Source organism: Notechis scutatus, chromosome 3, assembly GCF_049901735.1.
Source record: "Notechis scutatus isolate UNSWTSFEM ecotype Mainland chromosome 3, rNotScu1.2, whole genome shotgun sequence".
Lineage (NCBI taxonomy): Eukaryota > Metazoa > Chordata > Lepidosauria > Squamata > Elapidae > Notechis > Notechis scutatus.
The window spans coordinates 112,378,043-112,398,033 of record NC_142011.1 but is presented as its reverse complement, the minus strand read 5'-3'; the positions used below and the strand labels follow the sequence as shown (position 1 = coordinate 112,398,033).

Sequence of the window (19,991 nt, the reverse complement as noted above, 5' to 3'; positions counted from 1 at the left end):
GAAAGACACAGAGGGTGCAGGATCCAGCTGTTGCAGAGGGAGAATTCCTACACACACACACACAGAGAGAGAGAGAGAGAGAGAGAGAGAGAGAGACAGACAGACAGACAGACAGAGAGACAGACAGACAGACAGACAGTCTCTTTCACCTCCTGGGCTTTTAAAGTTAAAATTTAGAGGTCTTCTTTCCAAGCCTTTGATCTCAACACTCAAAACTCCCTTTACGACCCTTGCTCCAAACAGCCCAGGTCCAGGGCTCACCCACAGACATAAGGGGTCTGCTTCGGGGGATGGCAAGGTGGAGGCTTTCCCGAGCCAGATCCATTGGTCAGGTTAGCTTGGACCACCAAATTGTTGGAAGGAAAATTCATCTGGTTCAGTTCCAAGCTGGAAGAAAGACATTGGAAACAACATGGAGGCTGATTGGAAAGAAAGTGTATTGATAAACAGAACCACACAAAGACATTGTGCAGCTGTGGGTCAGCTGAACAATTAGCTAGATGAGTGTCAGGATTTTTATACAGGTCCTGAAATGCTGCTGGGAGGGGGGATTGTGCAATGAAGGGGCTTGTGTTCTGAAAGAATATTGGGCAATTCCTATTGTGACTAATGGCTTTTGTCCTGTATTAGACCTTGGATAAGGGGCTGCTGTACTAATCCTACCATTCTACTTTTTTTAAAAACAAATTTTATTAATTTTAAAGACAAACAAACCATCATTAACCATTGAGTACATAAAACCTCTTCCATTATAAATTTTTACAAGTCGAATAAAACATTATTTTATACAACATAATTCTATTTTACCCCATTTCCATATGGACATATAAATATCTTTTAACAAATTTCTCATTATTTCTCTTTACTCTTATTCAATTTCATTATTATTATTATTTTTTCTATATTTATCCATTTTATAGTCATCATCTTCATTTCTCTCTGACTTGTTTACCGTTATTCTCATCCAACATTCCTCCAAGGTTTTATTAATTCTCAAACAAACATAAACACACAAAACACAAAAACGTAAAACTTCTTTTTAGAAAGTAGCTTGGCCCCAGATTACCTCTCTTTATATGGACTTCAATTAAATTCATGCTCATCTTATATACCATTACCTATCTTATTTACCATTCTATATCTTCTATATAGCTTCTCCCCGCTTTTCACTCTTCTTAATTCTATTTTATTTATTTCATTTTAATTTAAATCATTATACTTGTATCTTTTGTCCATTCTTTCCAAATTATCCATTTATCTCATTCCCTATAGTAAAAAAAAAAAAAGAGTTTCTCCTGGAATCACTAATCAAAGTATGATGCCTTTCTATCGTCCCCCTAAATTAACATTTAAAATAACGCCTAATACCCAATCTGATTCTGCTTAGTACATTCTACCTACTAACTTTTTAAAAAGAAGAAAAAATAATAAATCCAAAATGATTAGATACATAATTAGATAATAAATCTAAATATTAAATCTTATAACATTCCAATTATCTATTTCAAAAACAAATGCTACAATAATAAATTTATAATAACATCAACCCAATAGTCAATTAAACTCTTTAATTAAACTCAATATTTTAGACATTCCCTTTAATATTTTGTTAAATTTTAAAGTCTATCATTACTAAACATTTCAATATTTTAATCTTTTATTAATTCTTATAACTTTCTAATTTTCTATTTCTAATACAAATACTACAATACCATCTTATGTACCTTGCAGAATCTTCTTTTTTAAAAAAATTATACATTACCCTTTATCCCTAAAAAACATTCCTTTTTTCCCATCTTGTTTCATACCTTTGTGGCTTTTTCCCCCCTTTTCTCTTCCTTTCTTATCCCACCTGGCCTTTTTACCCCCCCCCCTCTCCTAACCTCCACCTTTTTAGCTTCCCCTCTCTGTTGTATTCCTTTTTTCTTTGCTTTCTAACATTGTATTGATTTTGCATCTTATTTTTCTCTTTCTTGGGTGTTTTTTTAAGTCTTAAGTCCTTCATTTTCCTTCCTCTCTTTCTCCTTTCTTTCTTAATTAAACTTTTGGATTCATTAAAGATGGCTTCTTCTTCTTCTTCTTCTTCTTCTTCTTCTTCTTCTTCTTCTTCTTCTTCTTCTTCTTCTTCTTCTTCTTCTTCTTCCTCCTCCTCCTCCTCCTCCTCCTCCTCCTCCTCCTCCTCCTCCTCCTCCTCCATCTGTTGTTGTGTTTGCTGACAAATAGCAAGCGCCATTTCTAAAAAATGAAAAGCTTCTTTCACAGCATCCTTGCCTTCTTTCTTTATTTTTCCGTATTCCTTTCTAAGTTCATCAACAGGTAAAGCCATTATAAACCTTTTCTTTACCCCCCCTTCTTCTTCTTAAAACAACCAAGATGTTTCAAAAGTTAAAACAGTTCCCCAAAGTCCCAGAGTCATCAATCAGTCCAAACAAAACACAAAGTTCTCACTTTCTCTTCCTGGGGTAATATCAATAAAAAGAAAAAAAAAAGCCCAATCTGTATTTTAAAGCCTTGTTGCAATTAATTTCTAGTCTCAAAATCTTCAAGGCATCTCCTCCAACAAAATCTTGCTATTCTTTTTTTTTGTCCTCTCCCTTCCCACTTATAACAAGGAGCCAAATTTTTACCTTCTATAAAAAGACAGGTTTCTCAATGTCCATTTGTTGATTCCGTAGGGAAGGAGAGTAAACTTTCCCTTTCAGCACCTCAAATTCGCCGCTTGAAAATCTCCTCTGGAAACAAAGTATCGTTCAAAAAGTCATGGTTTTCAGGATGATAGGTGTATCTTAAAGTCCTGGGTCAGCCAAAAAAACTTTCTCTTCAAAACTTTCTCTCTCTTCCTCCTGCGCAGTCTTACCCAGCTGCCGGCTTCTTTGTGGCGGCCATTACAGACCGCCGCTCCACCGCCTGAGAGAAGGGGGTTTTCCCAGCTGGGGAGGGGGTCTGCGACACCCCCAAACCCCTCTCCGGATCCCCCTATCTTCGGCTGCCTCTACGGGGCAGCCTTAGCCTCCAGACCCGTCGGGATCGGAGGCACCAAGACGGCTAGCGCAACAGGGATCGCGCAGGATCACGAATCCCTGCCGCTGCCGAAGCCTGGCAAACCGGAAGTCCCATTCTACTTTTGTTAGTTGTCAAACTTTGCTGCAAGGAGTTTTGAAATATCCTGTTTTGAATGGATTTCTGCCTGCAGTATTTGCTTTGCTTATGAATGGAACCATTTAGATTTCTTACTCTTTCAATAAGCTCTTTATCTCCTTAAGTACTGGCATCTGCTGTAGCTATTAAGAAAGACTGGGGATTGCTTTCTGCCTCTAAAAATATGTCTCTATTTCTCCTTTAGGGAAATGTAATATTCCGCTTTTTTTATATTTCCCCAAATATTTCGTTCTTCTGGACAGGGGCTTCCCACATCAGCAAAGACCAAAAGTAAAGTTTGTTCATGGATGACAGGAATCTTCCCCTCCAAATCTAGGAACTCACAAGCTCCTTTTTATGGCTTCACTGAGGTCTTTTAAAATAAACAAAAATATGAGAACAATAAACTTGTTTTTCTTTCCCCTTACTGGGTTCAGAGGTAAAAGAATAAAGGAGATTCTTTAATCCATTTCATCATTAAGATAAACAAAACACTCAGTGAATCATGGAATTACAGATTATTACAATGAGTCAGTATTTAGTCTATCTTTTTTCATATTTAACTTTAGTGGGAAAAGGATGAAGTGAATATAGAATGAAGAATATAGAATGAAACAAACTCATAAGATATATGCTAATTTGGGTATAAACAGGAAGATTAACATCAGCATGGCTATTACTTGGCTGTCATAACTGGCTTGTATCTCCAATAGTGAAACTGTTATGAAAGAATCACTTTTTTGTGAGATGGTTGATATACAAACATGATAAATGAACAAACAAATAAATAAATCTTAGTAAGATAGTATTTAAGGAATAGAGTTTATAGAGGTTCTTATGAAACACATCTTGCCTATGCTATTCAGGATCCTGCTGGGTTTCCCTACTGAATCTAAGTAAATAATAATAAATAACTTCAAGTAAGGGAGAAGCTTCTTTTTGTTTGCTTTTGCCAAGCTAGAATAGAGCTTCTCTTTTTACAAGAAAGCTAAGTTTAATGAAGTATATGATGGATTCCTATCACATTTATTCTAAATTGAATTCAGATAAACAGATAATCAGAGTTGGAAGGGTCATCTAGTCCAACCCCCTGCCCAAGCAGGAGGCCCTACACCATTTTTGACAGATGGGAGTCCAATCTCTTCTTGAAAGTCTCACTTTCTTACTCTCTCCGAGGGTAAGCTGTTCCATTGGTTGATTGTTCTCACTGTCAGAAAGTTTCTCCTTATTTCCAGGTTAAATCTCTCCTTGTTCAGTTTCCATCCATTATTCCTTGTCTATTCTTTTACATCTTTATTACTATGAGATAGATTGATATCTATAGAAAATAGAAATTTATGACAAGATTAGCTGACTAACCTTATTTGCTTCATGAAATGTTCACTATATTTTTATATCTGAAATCAGGGAAGACTCCTGCCCCTGACAGATTTCTGGTGGTTCACTACAAATAAGGACACTGGTAATTTATCTCTTATTTTATAGAAGTATATGGTGAAACTTTTTAAAATAAATCTCTGCCATATTGCTTTAACAACCAAACATCATAGTTAATTCTAAATGGAAGTATCCTACTCAACATTCTAGTCAATCTACAGTATTTCATTAATACATGAGGAGTCTGTAACAGCCACTTCGGTTCATACAGGATTGCAGCTTGTTCTTCTGAGTATTATGCCCCATGATCAAACTGGATTTCTACAGGGCCACTGAATTTCTGACCATATTAGATTTTAATCAGTGTTCTTGCTCTGCCTTAGCCAGTTATCTGAAATAAGTCTGCCCAGTCCTCTAGGTATTTATGTGCACACAAATGATGTAATCTAGAGCACTAACGGGAAGAGCTGGTCATCTGACCAGTGACTTCAACTCTTTAATAATAACAGGAATCAGAATGGAACAGAGCAATGCTATGGGCAGCAGCAACCCTTTTATAGGGTTAGCTGCTGCCTTACTAACCAATGAAATTGTGCAACAGGTTCCAACTACTGACCAATAAGGACAGTCCCAGAAGTGGCCAATCAGGGACTGGTTCTGGCCCAATCCCAAGTTGTTGTACAAGGACCAATCAAGTGTGCAGGTTTTCAACCCCTAATTTGCATTTAGGTTATTCACTTTTATTGATTCACAACACCCCTCCCCCTTGGGTTCCGTTTGAGGGGAGCTGTGATAAAATCCTCAAGATAGGCAGGCCGTTTGGTCTGCCTGGATGATTTCCGAGGCTCCATCGGGTTTTGTCCAACGTCCGGTTCCGGTGGAGCGTTTGGATGACCATTGTTAAGTTCTATTTCGCTGCACGGCGATTCCATGCTGCATTCACTGTGGATGTCTCTGCTGCTGCGTGTTTCTTCGGGGTTTTGCAGTTCGTTTTCCCCTGTATTAAAGTTCCCTGAAGACATCAACTCCCTCCCCGCTTCACGTTCCGGTGCTTCGCTGGGCTGTAGGGCTCCCGTTGACCCGCTATTAGTTGTATCAAAGTCAATTCCCTCGATACTCCCTCCCCCTTGAGTTGTTGAACCGGGGAAGTCATGGCCGCTGGGTGATAATCTCGATCGGAGTTGGTCTATGTGGCGTTTCCACACCCTCCCATCGTCTGTTAGCAGGCGGTAAGATCTAGGCCCGGTGAGGTGGGTAACGGTTGCGAGTATCCATAACGGGTCGCCGGAAAAGTTTTTGGCAAAGACCAAATCGCCTACCTTAAATTCCCGGCATTTGCTGCTGGAGCCGACAGGTTTTTCTGGTGCGAAAGCGGGGTGGAGCCGGTCAAGGTGCGATCGTATTTTCCGCCCCATAAGAAGTTCAGCGGGTGTTTTGTTGGTTACGCTGTGGGGCGTGATGTGCTGCAATAAGAGGATTCGATTGATTTTCTCGTCGATGTTGCCAAATTCCATTTTATGCAGGGTCTTTTTCACAAATTGTACCATGTGTTCTGCACGTCCATTCGCCGCAGGGTGCGCGGGCGAGGTCAGCGCATGGCGGATGCCCCGATCAGCCAGATATTGTTCAAAAGGCAAGGCCGTGAACTGCGGGCCATTGTCCGAGACCATCACGTCCGGAAATCCGTGCGTGGCAAATAGTCTATTTAATTTATTAATAACTGAGTCGGTTGTAGTTGTGTGCATTCGATGAATTTCGAGCCAGTTGGAATAGGCGTCGACAGTAATCAGGAAAGTGTGACCTTTGGTAGGCCCCACAAAGTCAATATGAATACGGGACCATGGTCCCCTCGGTGTTTCCCATTCAGTTGGGCTTGCTTTCGGTGGGGCGTTGCTGACGTCCTGGCAATGTTGGCACGTAGCGACCCAGGCCTCGATTCTTTTGTCAATTCCCGGCCACCAAGCGTAGCTGCGTGCGAGTGATTTCATCCGCACAATGCCCGGATGTCCCTCATGCAATACCGCCAGCACAGTCTGTTGCAATTTGGCAGGGATTACGACTCGATCGCCCCACAAGATACAGCCTTTTTGGGAAAACAGCTCGGTTTGGCGGGCTTTGAAGGGCGCCCATTCAGGTGCAATTTGGTCCGTCGGCCACCCCCGTTCAACCCAGCGTAGTATGTGTTGCAGAACTGGGTCACATTTCGTTTCAAAAGCAATGTCTCTAGCCGTCAAGGGTGGTGCCTGTAGAGTTTCAATCTGTAGTGTTGAGAGGGTTGGGGCTGGATCCACAACAGCGTCTGGGAGCGGTGTTCTACTCAATGCATCGGCGTGGAGAATCAATTTCCCCGGGCGGTGCTGCAAAGTGTAGTTGTAGGCCGCCAGGAATTCAGACCAACGGGTCATTCTGGGGGACAATATATACGGGGTTGGTTTATTACCCGCAATGATCCCCAGTAACGGTTTATGATCAGTGATTATTGTAAAGGCACGGCCATAAACATATTCGTGAAATCTTTTAACTGCAGCAACAATAGCTAAAGCTTCTTTGTCCAGCTGACTATAATTGCGTTCAGCTTTAGCTAAGGTTCGCGAAAAAAATGCGATGGGGGCCTCCGCTCCGTTTGGTAACACGTGGGCCAGAATTGCCCCAACCCCAAAAGGTGATGCATCACCTCTGCTGGCTTGGCAAGTGATTTTGCCATTCTTAAACACGGTTGGCCCGCAGTGAGTTAGAAAGATAGCTCTTTTTTTTCCGGTTGTTGCATCTTTCAAATTGTTGGTCTCCAGAAACATCTGGAACCGATCCATGTAGGCCTCCCAGTCTTCGGTTTCTGGGTTGAATGGAGCGGGTGGTACGGCACCGCTGGCCATGTTGCCATTGATGGTGCGTGATCAACCACGTGCTCTGTAGGTTGCTCTGTAGGTTTAGTCAGCTCTTCGGTCTCCGTATCCCATCCTCGTCGCCAGTGTTAAGTTTGGAGAATAAGGAGACCAGACATCTGACCAGTGACTTCAACTCTTTAATAATAACAGGAATCAGAATGGAACAGAGCAATGCTATGGGCAGCAGCAACCCTTTTATAGGGTTAGCTGCTGCCTTACTAACCAATGAAATTATGCAACAGGTTCCAACTACTGACCAATAAGGACAGTCCCAGAAGTGGCCAATCAGGGACTGGTTCTGGCCCAATCCCAAGTTGTTGTACAAGGACCAATCAAGTGTGCAGGTTTTCAACCCCTAATTTGCATTTAGGTTATTCACTTTTATTGATTCACAACAACAATGACACAAATATCTATTATTCTTGATAAATTAAAAAAGCTGCCAATATTTTAAAATTTTGTCTGAGTTATATAACGTGCTGGATAAGAATTAGCAAACTGAACCGTTACTGCCAGTTACTAAAAAAAATCTTATTAGGATTCAGTCTGATGGGTTTGAAAGGGATTATGTTCCTCAATTGCTTAACAAAGCCGTCTTTGCTGTCTGTGGATTTTCAGGGGGCAGCAATAGTCACTTGAAGAATGGCTGCTGCTATGATTGTTGAATGATAGTTTCATCTTGTGATCCTATACTTAACTGATTTTATCAACATAAAATTTTTATCTAAGGGAAGGCTTTCAGTCTTCTATAACTTCTATAACGGCCCGCAGGCAGGATTCGACCCACAAGGTGCTTGGATATGGTCCGCAGAGCTGCCCTGGAAAAAACGAAGGACCAGCCTGCAGTGACTCTGCCAGTGAAATGTAGCTTGGGCAGCTTCGTTTTAAGGCACAATGGCCACCTGCAACCCTCTGCCAGCAAAAATGGAGCTCCCCCCCGGCTCTGTTTTCACTGGCAGAGGGCTACAGGAGGCTGTTGGAGCCCAGGGGAGCCACAGTGGCCATACGCACTCCTCCCAAGCTCCATTTTCGCTGGCAGAGGGCTAGCTAAACAAACTACTAGCAAAACTACTGACATTTGATCACAAGGCAAGGAGGTGTCGATAAATGTTTCCCCTTTTGCATTTGAGCATCCAAGAAGGGACAGGAAAGGAGAAAGGGGAAGAGGAAAGGCAAAGAAAAAGATGGGAAGATGGGAAGAGAGCAAGGAAGAAAAAAGAGGGGAAGAGGGGAAGGAAGAAGAAAGGAGAATGAAGAGGGAAGGAAAAAGAAGAAAAGGGAAAAAGGAAAGAAAAGGAAGGAAGGAAGGAAGGAAGGAAGGAAGGAAGGAAGGAAGGAAGGAAGGAAGGAAGGAAGGATGGAAGGAAGGGAGGGAGGGAGGGAGGGAGGGAGGGAGGAATAAAGTAGCCTCTTATTCTGGAGGTTCACCCTATCTTTTAGCCAGACCAAACAACAAGCATCGAAATACAGTTTCAAATCTGGTAAACCCAAACCCCTCTTTCTTTGCAGTAGTTTATATCTAATTCTTGGGTTTTTTCCCTTGCCATATAAACTTCGAAATATCCTTCTAGCATTGTTTAACGGGAGTATAACTTACAAGTATTGGTAATGTCTGAAAACAAAAAAAAAATACATCTTTGGTAAGACCTTAATTACAAAAATGCTACCCAATAGTGATAAATGCAGTTTATTCCATCTTAATAAATCCTTTTTAATATCATTCCAGAGAGGCACATAATTATTCTGAAAAAGTTTTGTGTTTGTGTTTGTCAATATAACCCCCAAATATTTCACCTTTTTCTCAACCTGAAACCAGACTTTTTACTCAATTATGTCACAATCCTGCGAGGTCATATTCTTAATTATCATTGTTGTTTTCTGATTGTTTATTTTAAAAACCTCTAAAACCCCAAACTCATTTAATTTCTTCATCAAATATTCTATATTATTTTGGGTTCTTGCAAGAATATAACCAAATTATCAGCAAATGCCCTCAATTTATAAACTTCCTTCTTGATGTTTATACCTGTTTTCTTGTCTTGCCTGATATCTCTGTTCAAAACATCAAACATCAAAATTCCAACATCAAAATAAACAACAAAGGAGACAAGAGGCATCCTTGTCTCGTACCCTTTTGAATTTCATATGAATTAGTTAAATCAGCATTAATAACAATTTTTGCTTGCTGTGACATATAAACAGCTTTGACCCCTTGAATAAAATTCTCTCCAAAGTCAATTTCTTCCAGCACATTAAGCATAAAAGCCCAATTTAGATTGTCAAAGGCCTTCTCTGCATCTAAGAATATTAGAGCTGCCTGTTTCTCATTATATTGTAAATATTCAATTATATGCAAAACAGTCCTCAAATTACCCCTTAACTGTCTTTTTGGCAGTTAAGTAGATTGGTCTTCATGAATATCTGCTGTAAAATCTTCTTTACTCTTTCTGCCAAAACTTTTTTAATGAGATTGGTCTGTAATTCTTTATCTTCATAGCATCTTGACCTTCCTTTGGTAGCAACACAATATTGGCTTCTTTCCACATTTGAGGTATCTTTTCCCCCTGCAATATATCATTCATTATATCCTTTAGTGCCTGAAGAAGTTCATCTTCAAAACATTTATAATAAGTCTTAATAAATATTAATAAGTATAATAAGGCTAGTAAGACCACCTGGATTGTGGCTTAGTTTGGATAGCTTTAAAACCCAACTGAGTAAATCATGAAGGATAGGTCCATTGAATGCTACTGTATTTCTTTTGAAGAGTTATATTATCCCTGAATTGGAGAAAACATGCCTCCAATATTTCAAACCCTTATTGTCAGAGTATAACATGTGTACAATGAGATTGGTTGAGCCTCCCTTAGTGCACCCCCCATCACAATACAACTCACAGTGAAGACAGAAAATCCCTAACCCAGTGAACCCTACTAACAACACACAATCCTATTGCACCATGTGAACTTATTACACATCACGCCGGTCCCGCAAGTCCATCATATTCTGATTGACCCACCGCTCCACGAGCAGGCAAAAGGGGGGATGGAGGCCAGCCCAGAAGGGAATCTAGGGGAGGACCTGGAGGGGACCACCTTCCCACAGGTTTACAAAGACCTGGTGAAAGCGTACAGCCAATACTGTATCAGCTTCAATAAATAATGGTGAGAAAGGGGAATGTCTCCACTTCTGCTTGTGAGTATCCCAAAGGCATATGTTGGCTACTGAGATAAAATGTTGTATTAAGATGAGTTGTGGCCTAATCCAGCAGAGCTATTCTTATGTTCGTATATAATTTGAAAAAAGTAGCTGCATCCAGTGATTGTAATTAAGATTTCGTATGATTCTTACAATATTGTTTTAATTTATATGGAGTATGTGACCTATATTTTCATCTTGAGTTTGTACATATTTTTTTAATATTATACTGTCTTGTTTTGTTCCTTTATGTTTTTAGAACCCAGGTTCCCAGGCCCAGTGGATCTACGTGAAGCCTAGCAGTAAGTTAGCAGTATTTCTTTCTTATTTCTCTTTTCAAATTCATGACAGAGCTTCAGATAGGCTGCCTTTCAACTCCTCCAAGTGACTTTTTGATACCACAGGCCATAATGTCTCTCTAATCCAATTTGGTCAGAAATAGCTTAAAGAATCCCAAAGCCACTTTTTTCAAAAAGCAATTGGACTTTGTTTTTCTTTGAAGACATTTCACTTCTTATCCAAGAAACTTCTTCAGTTCTGACTGAATGGTGGAAGATGGAAGGATTTATATTTCTTGCAGTCATCTGGTTGTTAGCACTCTTTCTGAGAGTTGTTGAGGCCACTTGGAGATTGTTGTTTCCTCAGGATCACCTGAATAGTGCAGATGGGTGTGGAACCTCCTTGGAACTGCTGAAAGGTCTGTGTTGTAAATAGGAGATAGGTGTTGTTGCAGGGTTGGGATTCTACCAGTTCGCACCTATTCTCTAGAACCAGTTGTTAACATTCTAAGCAGTTTGGAGAACCAGTTGTTAGAAGAACTTACTGGCCTAATCCTGTAAGGAAGGCAGGAAGGATACATTCTGGTGCTGCTTACAGAAACTGCCTCTCTGTTAACCCTTATTACATTCTTGGCAGAACTAGACTTCCTGTCTCAGGAACTTCTCTGGAGTTTTTTTTTTCCTTCCTGTGCTGGTACTTTGCTCGTGTGGAGTGACTTATGACCATTTTTCACACTTACAACTGTTGCAGCAGCCCCACAGTCAGTCATGAGAGGCCAGGCAAGGAGATGCGTGCCTCGATGTGAATGATATTGAGTTGGCCACACCCAGCCAATAACATGACCACTAAGCCACACCCACCACCTAAGCCACACCTACAGAACCGGTTGTTAAAATTTTTGAATCCCACCCCTGTGTTGTTGTATCTCTCCTCCTCTGTTGAGAGAGTGTTGTTAAATGTAGATGGCCCTCTTTGACCCCTCTTTCAAACCAGCAGTCTTCTCTGTCCAGAATGTGGACTTTACTATCTTCAAAAGAATTGTCTTTCAAATGCAGATGGACTGCTAAATCTTGTCATGATGGATTTGTTTTGTGTTTTGCCATGCATTTATGAAGTGGTTGTTTTGTTTCTCCAACTGAGAAGTGACAATCTCCACAGACAGTTTAAACTTTAAAGAGTCAGCCTTTATTGTGTAAACAAAGAAAAATTCCCTTCTTCCTCCCTAATGCAGATTTAACAGCTCATTTGTCTTCCTTACCTGTTCTTATAAATTCACACAAGAGAGGTGGTTTGCCAGTAAGAACAAAAAGCTGTTCTATCTAATACATTAAAGCTTCTTCATTCTATTCTAGCTTATCCTGGAAAAGATGGTAGAAATTGGACCATAGTAGCCAGTTTAGCCTGATATAAGATCTTCTTCTTAGTTTAAAACAAAAATTCTTAGGCTTCATGGAACCAGGAACTAGGACTGGCACCCTGGCCCTTTGCTTATATTTCAGACAGACTGAAGATAGGTCATTCTTCTTGCAGTGTTTTATGCATTAAAGTGCATTAATGCATATGCACATTAAAAAGTGCATTGAAACATTTCTAACAGTATTCCAATATTTGAGGGGCTGCCACAAAAATGAGGAAGTGAACCTGTTTTCCAAAGCACCAAAAGGCAAGACAAGAAACAATGGAAACTAATCAAGGAGAGAGGCAACCTAAAACTAAGGAAAAACTTTTTATAGTGAGAACAATTGACCAATGGAATGGCTTGCCCTCAGAAGTTGTGGGTGCTCCATCATTGGAGGCTTTTAAGAAGAGACTGGACAGCCATTTGTATGGAATAGTACAGGGTCTCTTACTTGAACAGGAGGTTGGACTAGAAGATCTCTAAAGGTCCTCTCCAACTCTGTTATTTTGTTCTGCTCTGTTCTTATTTCACTGTGAAGGTAACTCACCACAGTAAGTTTTTGTGGAGAAAAACATAAATATCACTTACTACAAAGGAAGCTGAACTCTGCCCATAACTCCTTGCAGCGACAGTGCTTTGATCCTCTTAGCTATCTTTTATGGAAGTTTTGAATGCCAGTTTTTCTGCCATTGAAAGAACTTTTTTCTTGCCAGAGAAAAGAGAAAAAGGAATCAAATATTCTGCTGGCATCAGAGAGTACATTCACCTCTGCTTCTTCCTTCCTTAATTCCTGCTCTGCATGTAGGGCAGGAGCAGAGGACCCTCTTCAAGGGGTGGGTTTCTACCTGGTCGGACTGGTTCTATAGAACCGGTTGTTACGATTCTGCGCAGTTCGCAGAATCAGCAAATCATGCCACTGGCTGGCTCCACCCCTCCCCACCCCGCCCACTCACTCCTTACCTGGCATGCCTGCTAAGTTGCTATTTTTCCTTTTTTTTCCCCCTGACCATCAGCTGTTCCAACTATCAGCTCTGCCGGGAGATTTAGGTTAGTCTAATCTAAAAGCAGAGCTGAACCTTCCTTAGGACTGAAACTTCTATTTTTTCAGTGCAGACTTAGGTAGCAGGTGGCAGAAAGTTAGATCTCTGAGTGAATCTGTGATTCTGTGAGCAACTCAATCTGCCTGCCTGTTTTGCCTGATTTTGAGCAAAAGTTGCTCTCTTTTTTTATATAAAAAAATCAATATTTAGGTAAATATTTATATTTACATACAAGCCACGCCCAGCCAGTCATGTGAGCACCAAGACATACCCACAAATTAGGCCATGCCCACAGAACCAGTTGTTAAGAAATTTGAATCCCATCCCTGTCCTCTTCCTCCCATGGAAGATCCACTCCATCACAGCCTAGAGATTTGAAGGTGTGCCCTCTGTGGTACAGCTGAGCCTCCTTTCAAACTTTAATTGCTGCTTACATGCAATTCAGCAAGTATACTGCTGGTGTGGTATGTTCCTGACACTTCTTAAAACTTGGACACAATCCAAGTTGTGTCCACAACTTGGACACTACCATTGGACACAATCAAAACACCCCAAGGGGTTTAGCACACCTGTGCCAATGGGTAGGTTGGTGGATATAATGTATGTATGAAATGTCTTTGAATATTAGTAGCTCAGATTGGTAATTATGTTGGTTTGAGCTCTGAGCTTGATGATTTGGTTGCAAACATTTCATTCCCATTCAAGGAGACATCTTTAGTACACTTTGGATTGTGCTTGTTTTGGGGAGCACTGGCCTTTACTGAGTCCTGGTCTGATTTTGGGTTGTATGACTGGCTGGCTATAGTTGCTGAGTCATAGTCCTTGGTTTTAAGTACCATCTGTAGGTTGTGCTCCCCCAGACAAGCACAATCCAAAGCACACTGAAGATGTCTTTTCAAATGGGGACAAAATGTTTGCAACCAAATCACCAAGCTTGGAGTTCAAACCAACAACATAATGTATGTATTAAAGTGAGTGACAAAGCTGTGGAGGAGCAGGGGATGTTTTAATTATATGTTCAGAAGTACTGTTACACCATTGATCATATGTGTGGGCATATTCCCCCATCCCACACATTTTCACCTTCAGTGCCAAAGCCATGGTAGAGGGTCAGTTTAAGAGGGGGAAAGAATTTCTGTTGCTGAACTCCTGGCCTGGGTGAGGATTAGGGTTGCAGGTAGCAGAGGCATTTCTCTGGCACAGAGTATCCTGGTGAAAGTTGTTTGCCCACCTACTTTTCTACAAACCCTCATTTTGTCTGCCACTCCTGGCAACAGCAGTAGGGGAAAGAAGGGAATCTGTCTTCTGCCACCAGTTCTATCCCCAGCACTGGGTAGTAGGAGAAGCTGAGGGGAGAAAAACAGCAAAAAATGACAATTTGGGCCCAGTCTTCCTTTAGTAACATTTTTATTTTATTTCCAAAGTTAAAAATAAAAATAAAAAAGGAAAAGAAAGAAAAACTAATCAAGGAGAGAACCAACCTAGAACTAAGGAGAATTTTCTTGACAGTAAGAACAATTAACCAGTGGAACGGCTTGCCTCCAAAAGCTGTGGGTGCTCCAACACTGGAGGCTTTTAAGAAGAGATTGAACAGCCTCCTCTGAAATGGTATAAGGTCTCTTCATTGAGCAAGGAGTTGGACTAGGAAGACCTTCAAGGCCCCTTTCAATTATTCTTATTCAGTTAAAAAAAGAAAGAAAAGAACAAAACAAAACAATATAAAACCAGAAAAATGTACATAAAAACAAAATAACAAAGAGGCACATAGGTTGTCCCAACCAGCTGAATACTGATAAATGTATTTCAACAGTAATAGCTCACCCCTTGCAAAACAGACACACAATTTATATCTCTATTTGTTAAATTACTATATGGCATTAAAAATATTACAAACATGAAATATTATCAATCAACGAATTTGACCTACCATCTATCTACTGTTAAAGAAAACAGTTAACAGGTAATCCCAGCAACAAGCTAAACTTCAAAGTCCTCGTGACCTTGATACTATCCCTCTGTTGATACAACCTAGGACTGTATTGACTTTTTTTTTGGTATGCAGCACACTGCTGGCTGATACCAAATTAATTGTCCATTAGGACATCTAGATTCTTCTCATAAGTACTATTGTTGAGCCAGGTACCACCTAGTCTATACCTATGCATTTGATTTTTACTGCCTAAATGCAGGACCTTACTTTTCTCACCATTGAACTGCATCTTGTTGGATAGGGTCCAATGTCTAGGATCATCTGTCAAGATCCTTGAGTATATTCTGTCTGAATCTATCAACCAAAATATGGAAGATAGATTCAGATAGACCAACTTAGATTTGATCCTGCTATCATCCAAATTGTTAGCATTTCCTCTCAGCTTGGTATTGTCTGCAAATTTTATAAATTCCCCTTTAATCCCTTCACCTAGATCATTTATGAAAATGTTGAAGAGTACTGGGCCCAAGATAGAATCTTGTGGTACCCCATTGCTTTATTCCCTCTATTTATATGTAGCTCTTTTGAGTGCTACATGCTCAGTGCAATTGGTCAGCCAACTGCGGATCCATCTGGTGGTATGGTCTGTCCCACATTGTTCTATCTTATCAATAAGTAGGCTGTAGTCTAGTTTGTCAAATGTCTTACTGAAGACCACAGCATTTCCCTAATCCACTAATTTAATCACTTTATCAAGGTTTATCAAATAAGGTTTCTTTGGCATTATCTGTTTTTCACAAACCCATGCTGGCTTCTAATAATCATTTTATTCATTTCTACACACTCACAAATCCATGGCTTGATTAACTTTTCCAGGATTTTTCCAAGCCTTGGTGGCAAGCTGATTGAACTTGATAGTTTCCTGGATCTATTTTGTATCATTTTTGTAAATTGGAACCACATCAACTCTTTTCCAATCTTCTTATAGTTCTCCTGTGCTACATTGCTTTTTCTGAAATTTCTTGCAGATCACATCACATACCGGAAACCAATTAGCATTAAGAAGAAAGATGGTACAATGGAAGTCAATCTTGTGAACCACTCAATTCCAATCCATTGTGATGGTCTTTATCTGTTCTTCTTGAAAGGGACAATCACCTTGCAAAATAACAAGGTTCCATTAAGTCTCCTAATTTATCATCAGCCTAGCTTGCACTTTCTGAAGATAAACTGCAGCGACCAGAAGACTGAAGTACAAGAAATCTTTGTGGGTGAATTTCGTTCTAAAGATGAAGTGTATTTGATGTACAATGGATCCAATGAAGACAATGGAACCTCTAAACATGACTTAATATTAAATCTTATAATGTTAACTCCTCGTTCATATTGTTATCCTGAAAAGTAGAAAGTAATAAAAAGCTCATTCGGATCTTGGCCATTTTTGTATTACTTGTATTCAAAATTGGTTTTCATTTGGTGCATTTCAGAAGCATGGTTCCCAGGCCTAATAAATGTGATGTTAGCTATTAATAAACAGAAGCATGTGCAATGGTCTTTTCTTCTGCTTGTTGCTTGTTGCTTGGTACTCTACAAATGATGGTGACAATGGTGGAGGCAGAGTTGCATCATAGGGAAAAAAGGATATCCAACTAAGTAAAGAAGAAGGGGAAGGAGATGAAGAGAGGATGAGGGAGTAGAAGGAGAAGGAGACAGAAGGCAGGAGAAGAGAAAAAAAGTAAAGGAGATGAAGAAAGGGATGAGCAGTGGAAAATCAAGAGACTGAATGTTCGATGAGCAAGGACAAAAGATAAGGGCAAGTGGTGGGAATTTGTGATCTAAGGTCCAGAGCAGTCACCAGAGTAATCATCAAATGAGAAGCCAGGTGACCTGGTAAACAGAGAGTAAGCAAGAACCCAGGTGACTGGAAAGCAAGCAGAGCAACAAGATAGCAGAGCAAGGGCAGAAGCATTCAGCAGCAGATCCAGTGCAACCTAGCAGACTTAGGCACAGCAGCAGACCCAGGTGACCATGCACTGGTGAAGGGCAAGCAGGCTGAGTGCAACCTGGCAGACACAGGCGATGAAGCAGCAGTAGCCCCAGGCAGCAATTGACCCAGAGATGGGGGCAAGCATAGCAACAGCAACAACTGAGTATAGCAGCAGTGTAAAAGAAGTTAAGAAATATCAACAGCAGCTATGTGATAAGCTAAAACAAGTATTACTACATAATTAACCCCAAAAAGCTAAAAGCTGCCATAAATGAACTAATTTTAATCAACTTAAGAAAAAGAAAAATAGTTTTTTGGATTTTATAAAAAAAAAAGGGTTAGGTTTCTGAATTTTGTAATTTTAAAAATTTTGTTAGTTTTTCAAATTATAAACTTTTATATACAGTAAATATCATATTTCTAAAATGTTTAAACATTATTTTTATTATGTTTTCCATAATTTTTAATTTTTAAAATTTATATTAACTTTAGGTTTTAAAATTTATAAACTTTTACAATGATTTTATAATTTTTCAATTCTTAAATTTGTGTAAATTTCAAATTTTTAAAGTTTTAAATTTTCATAACATCTTATATATTTTAATTTTAAACAAGAAAAATTATTTCAAAATGCACCCAACTGGAAAAAAAAGTCTAACACTGTTCTGATTTGCAAACTATGTACTATATATGTACCCACACCCATAGAAGACTCAAATTATATCTGTACCAAACATAAATTAATTGAAACACTTGAAGAAAAAATTCAAAGGGTCAAGAAACAAAGAGAGCCACCCTGAGATTTAAATAGCAAAAGGAGAAACTCCAATTAAAGGAAGAAACCAAAGTGAACATAGTAAAGAGCTTTTAACTAAGAAAGAAAGAGACCCAATGCAGCAGGATGGGGGAGGGGATGAAGCAATTGTGAGGAGCATGAGGTATATCAGTGGGTCAGGGGAGGCCTTAGGTAGTCTTAAGTAAGTTGACAGTTCCATCGCTAGCCCCCCCCCGGCCTTCCCCACACTGAGATACCTCATATTCACTTAGCAACCCACACATTCGATTAGCAAATGTGTGGGCAAAAACAGGGAGTGATCACATTTAAGTTACGTGGTTCACTCCTACAAATCTTCTGGTTATGAATGTAATTGGCAGGCTTAATTATCAGGACTACCTGTATTAGACTTTTAGAGTAAATGCACTGATTGTAGAGATTATATTCAACACTGCAAACTCTGAAAAAAATCTGATTTATGATTTATCAATCTAAAAATTCAGAACAAAAGGAGATGTAATAGCTTGACCACTATGTATGAAAACATCTATCCCTTTCTCCATAGCTTTTCAGCAGAGAAAATCATAATGCTAATTTCGAGTGAGACATGTGCCATCTAGAAAGTTTTTAAATGTATCATTAATTTTAGATTTCATTTCCATTATTTATCCAAGTCTTCCTTTTGGAAATAATTTGTCCTAAACTTTAAGATTAATTAAAGATGTTTGTTCCATAATGATATGTAATTAGATTAATCTGCAATATTCAATATTAATCTTACCAAGCAGAAAAAATAAATGAACTCTGCTAATCATTTAACAAATGTATGTAGGAAACATACCATGGTAGTAATGGGAGACTTTAACTACTCTGATAGCAACTGGAAGACAAACTCTGCAACAAGTGGGAAATTGAAGAGATTCCTAATCAACTTAGCTGATACGTTTGTCATCCAAAAGGTAGAGGAGGGAACTAGAAATAAAGCTATACTGGACCTAATTCTTACTAATAGAGAAGAAGGTGCCAGAACTTTGGGTGAGAGTGACCACATCATATTGGAATTCAGTATAATGCAAACACAAGCAATAGAATATAACCCAACCAGTGTCTTAAACTTTAAAAGAACTGATTTTTAGTAAACTCAGAGAGAGCCCAAGAAAAATACCATGGATGAAAATCCTAAAGGGGAACACAACTCAAGAAGCATGGAAACTCTGAAAAATGTGATCATAAAAGCCCAGTCCAACACAATACCGTTGAAAAAGAAAAACAAGAAATCCAAGAAGAAACCAGCATGGTTGCACAAAGACCTCTCTAATAAACCAAAAGACAAAAAGGACAAGTATAAAAGATGTAAAGAGAGACACATAACTAAGAATATCAGCACATAACTGATTATACAGTGTGTCAGTTGGGTACATATATCTTGTGCACATAATAATATTGGTATACATTTCTTATTGAGTTTACATTCATATTATATTATAGCAGCGGTGGGATCCGACCGGTGTAACTACCAGTTTGGTGATTTATGATTTGTCAGGGTGCCTCAGTACTGGTTCTTTTGGAAACAGTTCTTTCAGTGTTTCAAATGCTTTTTGGCAGGTTAGGTCCCACTGTAGGGGGTTGTCCTGGGTGGGGTCTTGCTCCTGGACTCCCTGTCTTTAGGAGGTCCATCATGGGTTTGGCAATCCTCGTGAAGGAGGGGATGAATTGTCAGTAGAAGTTTGCGAAGCCCAACAAGCTGTGTAGCTGTCTGTGGGTATGAGGGGGGTGCCAGCCGAGAACAGCTTTTATTTTGGCTGGGTCCATCTCTATGCCCTCATTGGAAACTCGGTAGCCCATGTAGTCCAACTGTGCATGGTGAAATTTGCATTTCGACAGCTTGACATACAGGTTTGCTGCTAGAAGTTCTTCTAGTACCTGGTGGACTAAGGGTATGTGGTCATCCATCGTCTCAGTGTAGATGAGAATGTCGTCCAA

The 19,991-nt window shown here is 39.7% G+C and overlaps 1 protein-coding gene across 2 annotated transcripts in view; it reads left to right on the top strand.

The window, feature by feature from the left end:
• Nucleotides 1-16,680, top strand: part of LOC148131347 (tumor necrosis factor ligand superfamily member 4-like) — an 88,522-nt gene extending 71,842 nt beyond the window's left edge. The window contains exons 2-3 of one of the 2 annotated variants that reach the window (XR_015749100.1): nt 10,858-10,900; nt 16,275-16,348. Coding sequence is in view for 1 of the 2 variants with exons in the window: in XM_087962523.1 (XP_087818649.1) it covers nt 10,858-10,900; nt 16,275-16,651 (420 nt within the window). In the remaining variant the exon portion in view is untranslated. Of the gene's footprint in view, nt 1-10,857; nt 10,901-16,274 lie in introns of both variants that reach the window. The other variant, XM_087962523.1, reaches the window with a different exon arrangement.
• Nucleotides 16,681-19,991: the final 3,311 nt, after the last annotated feature.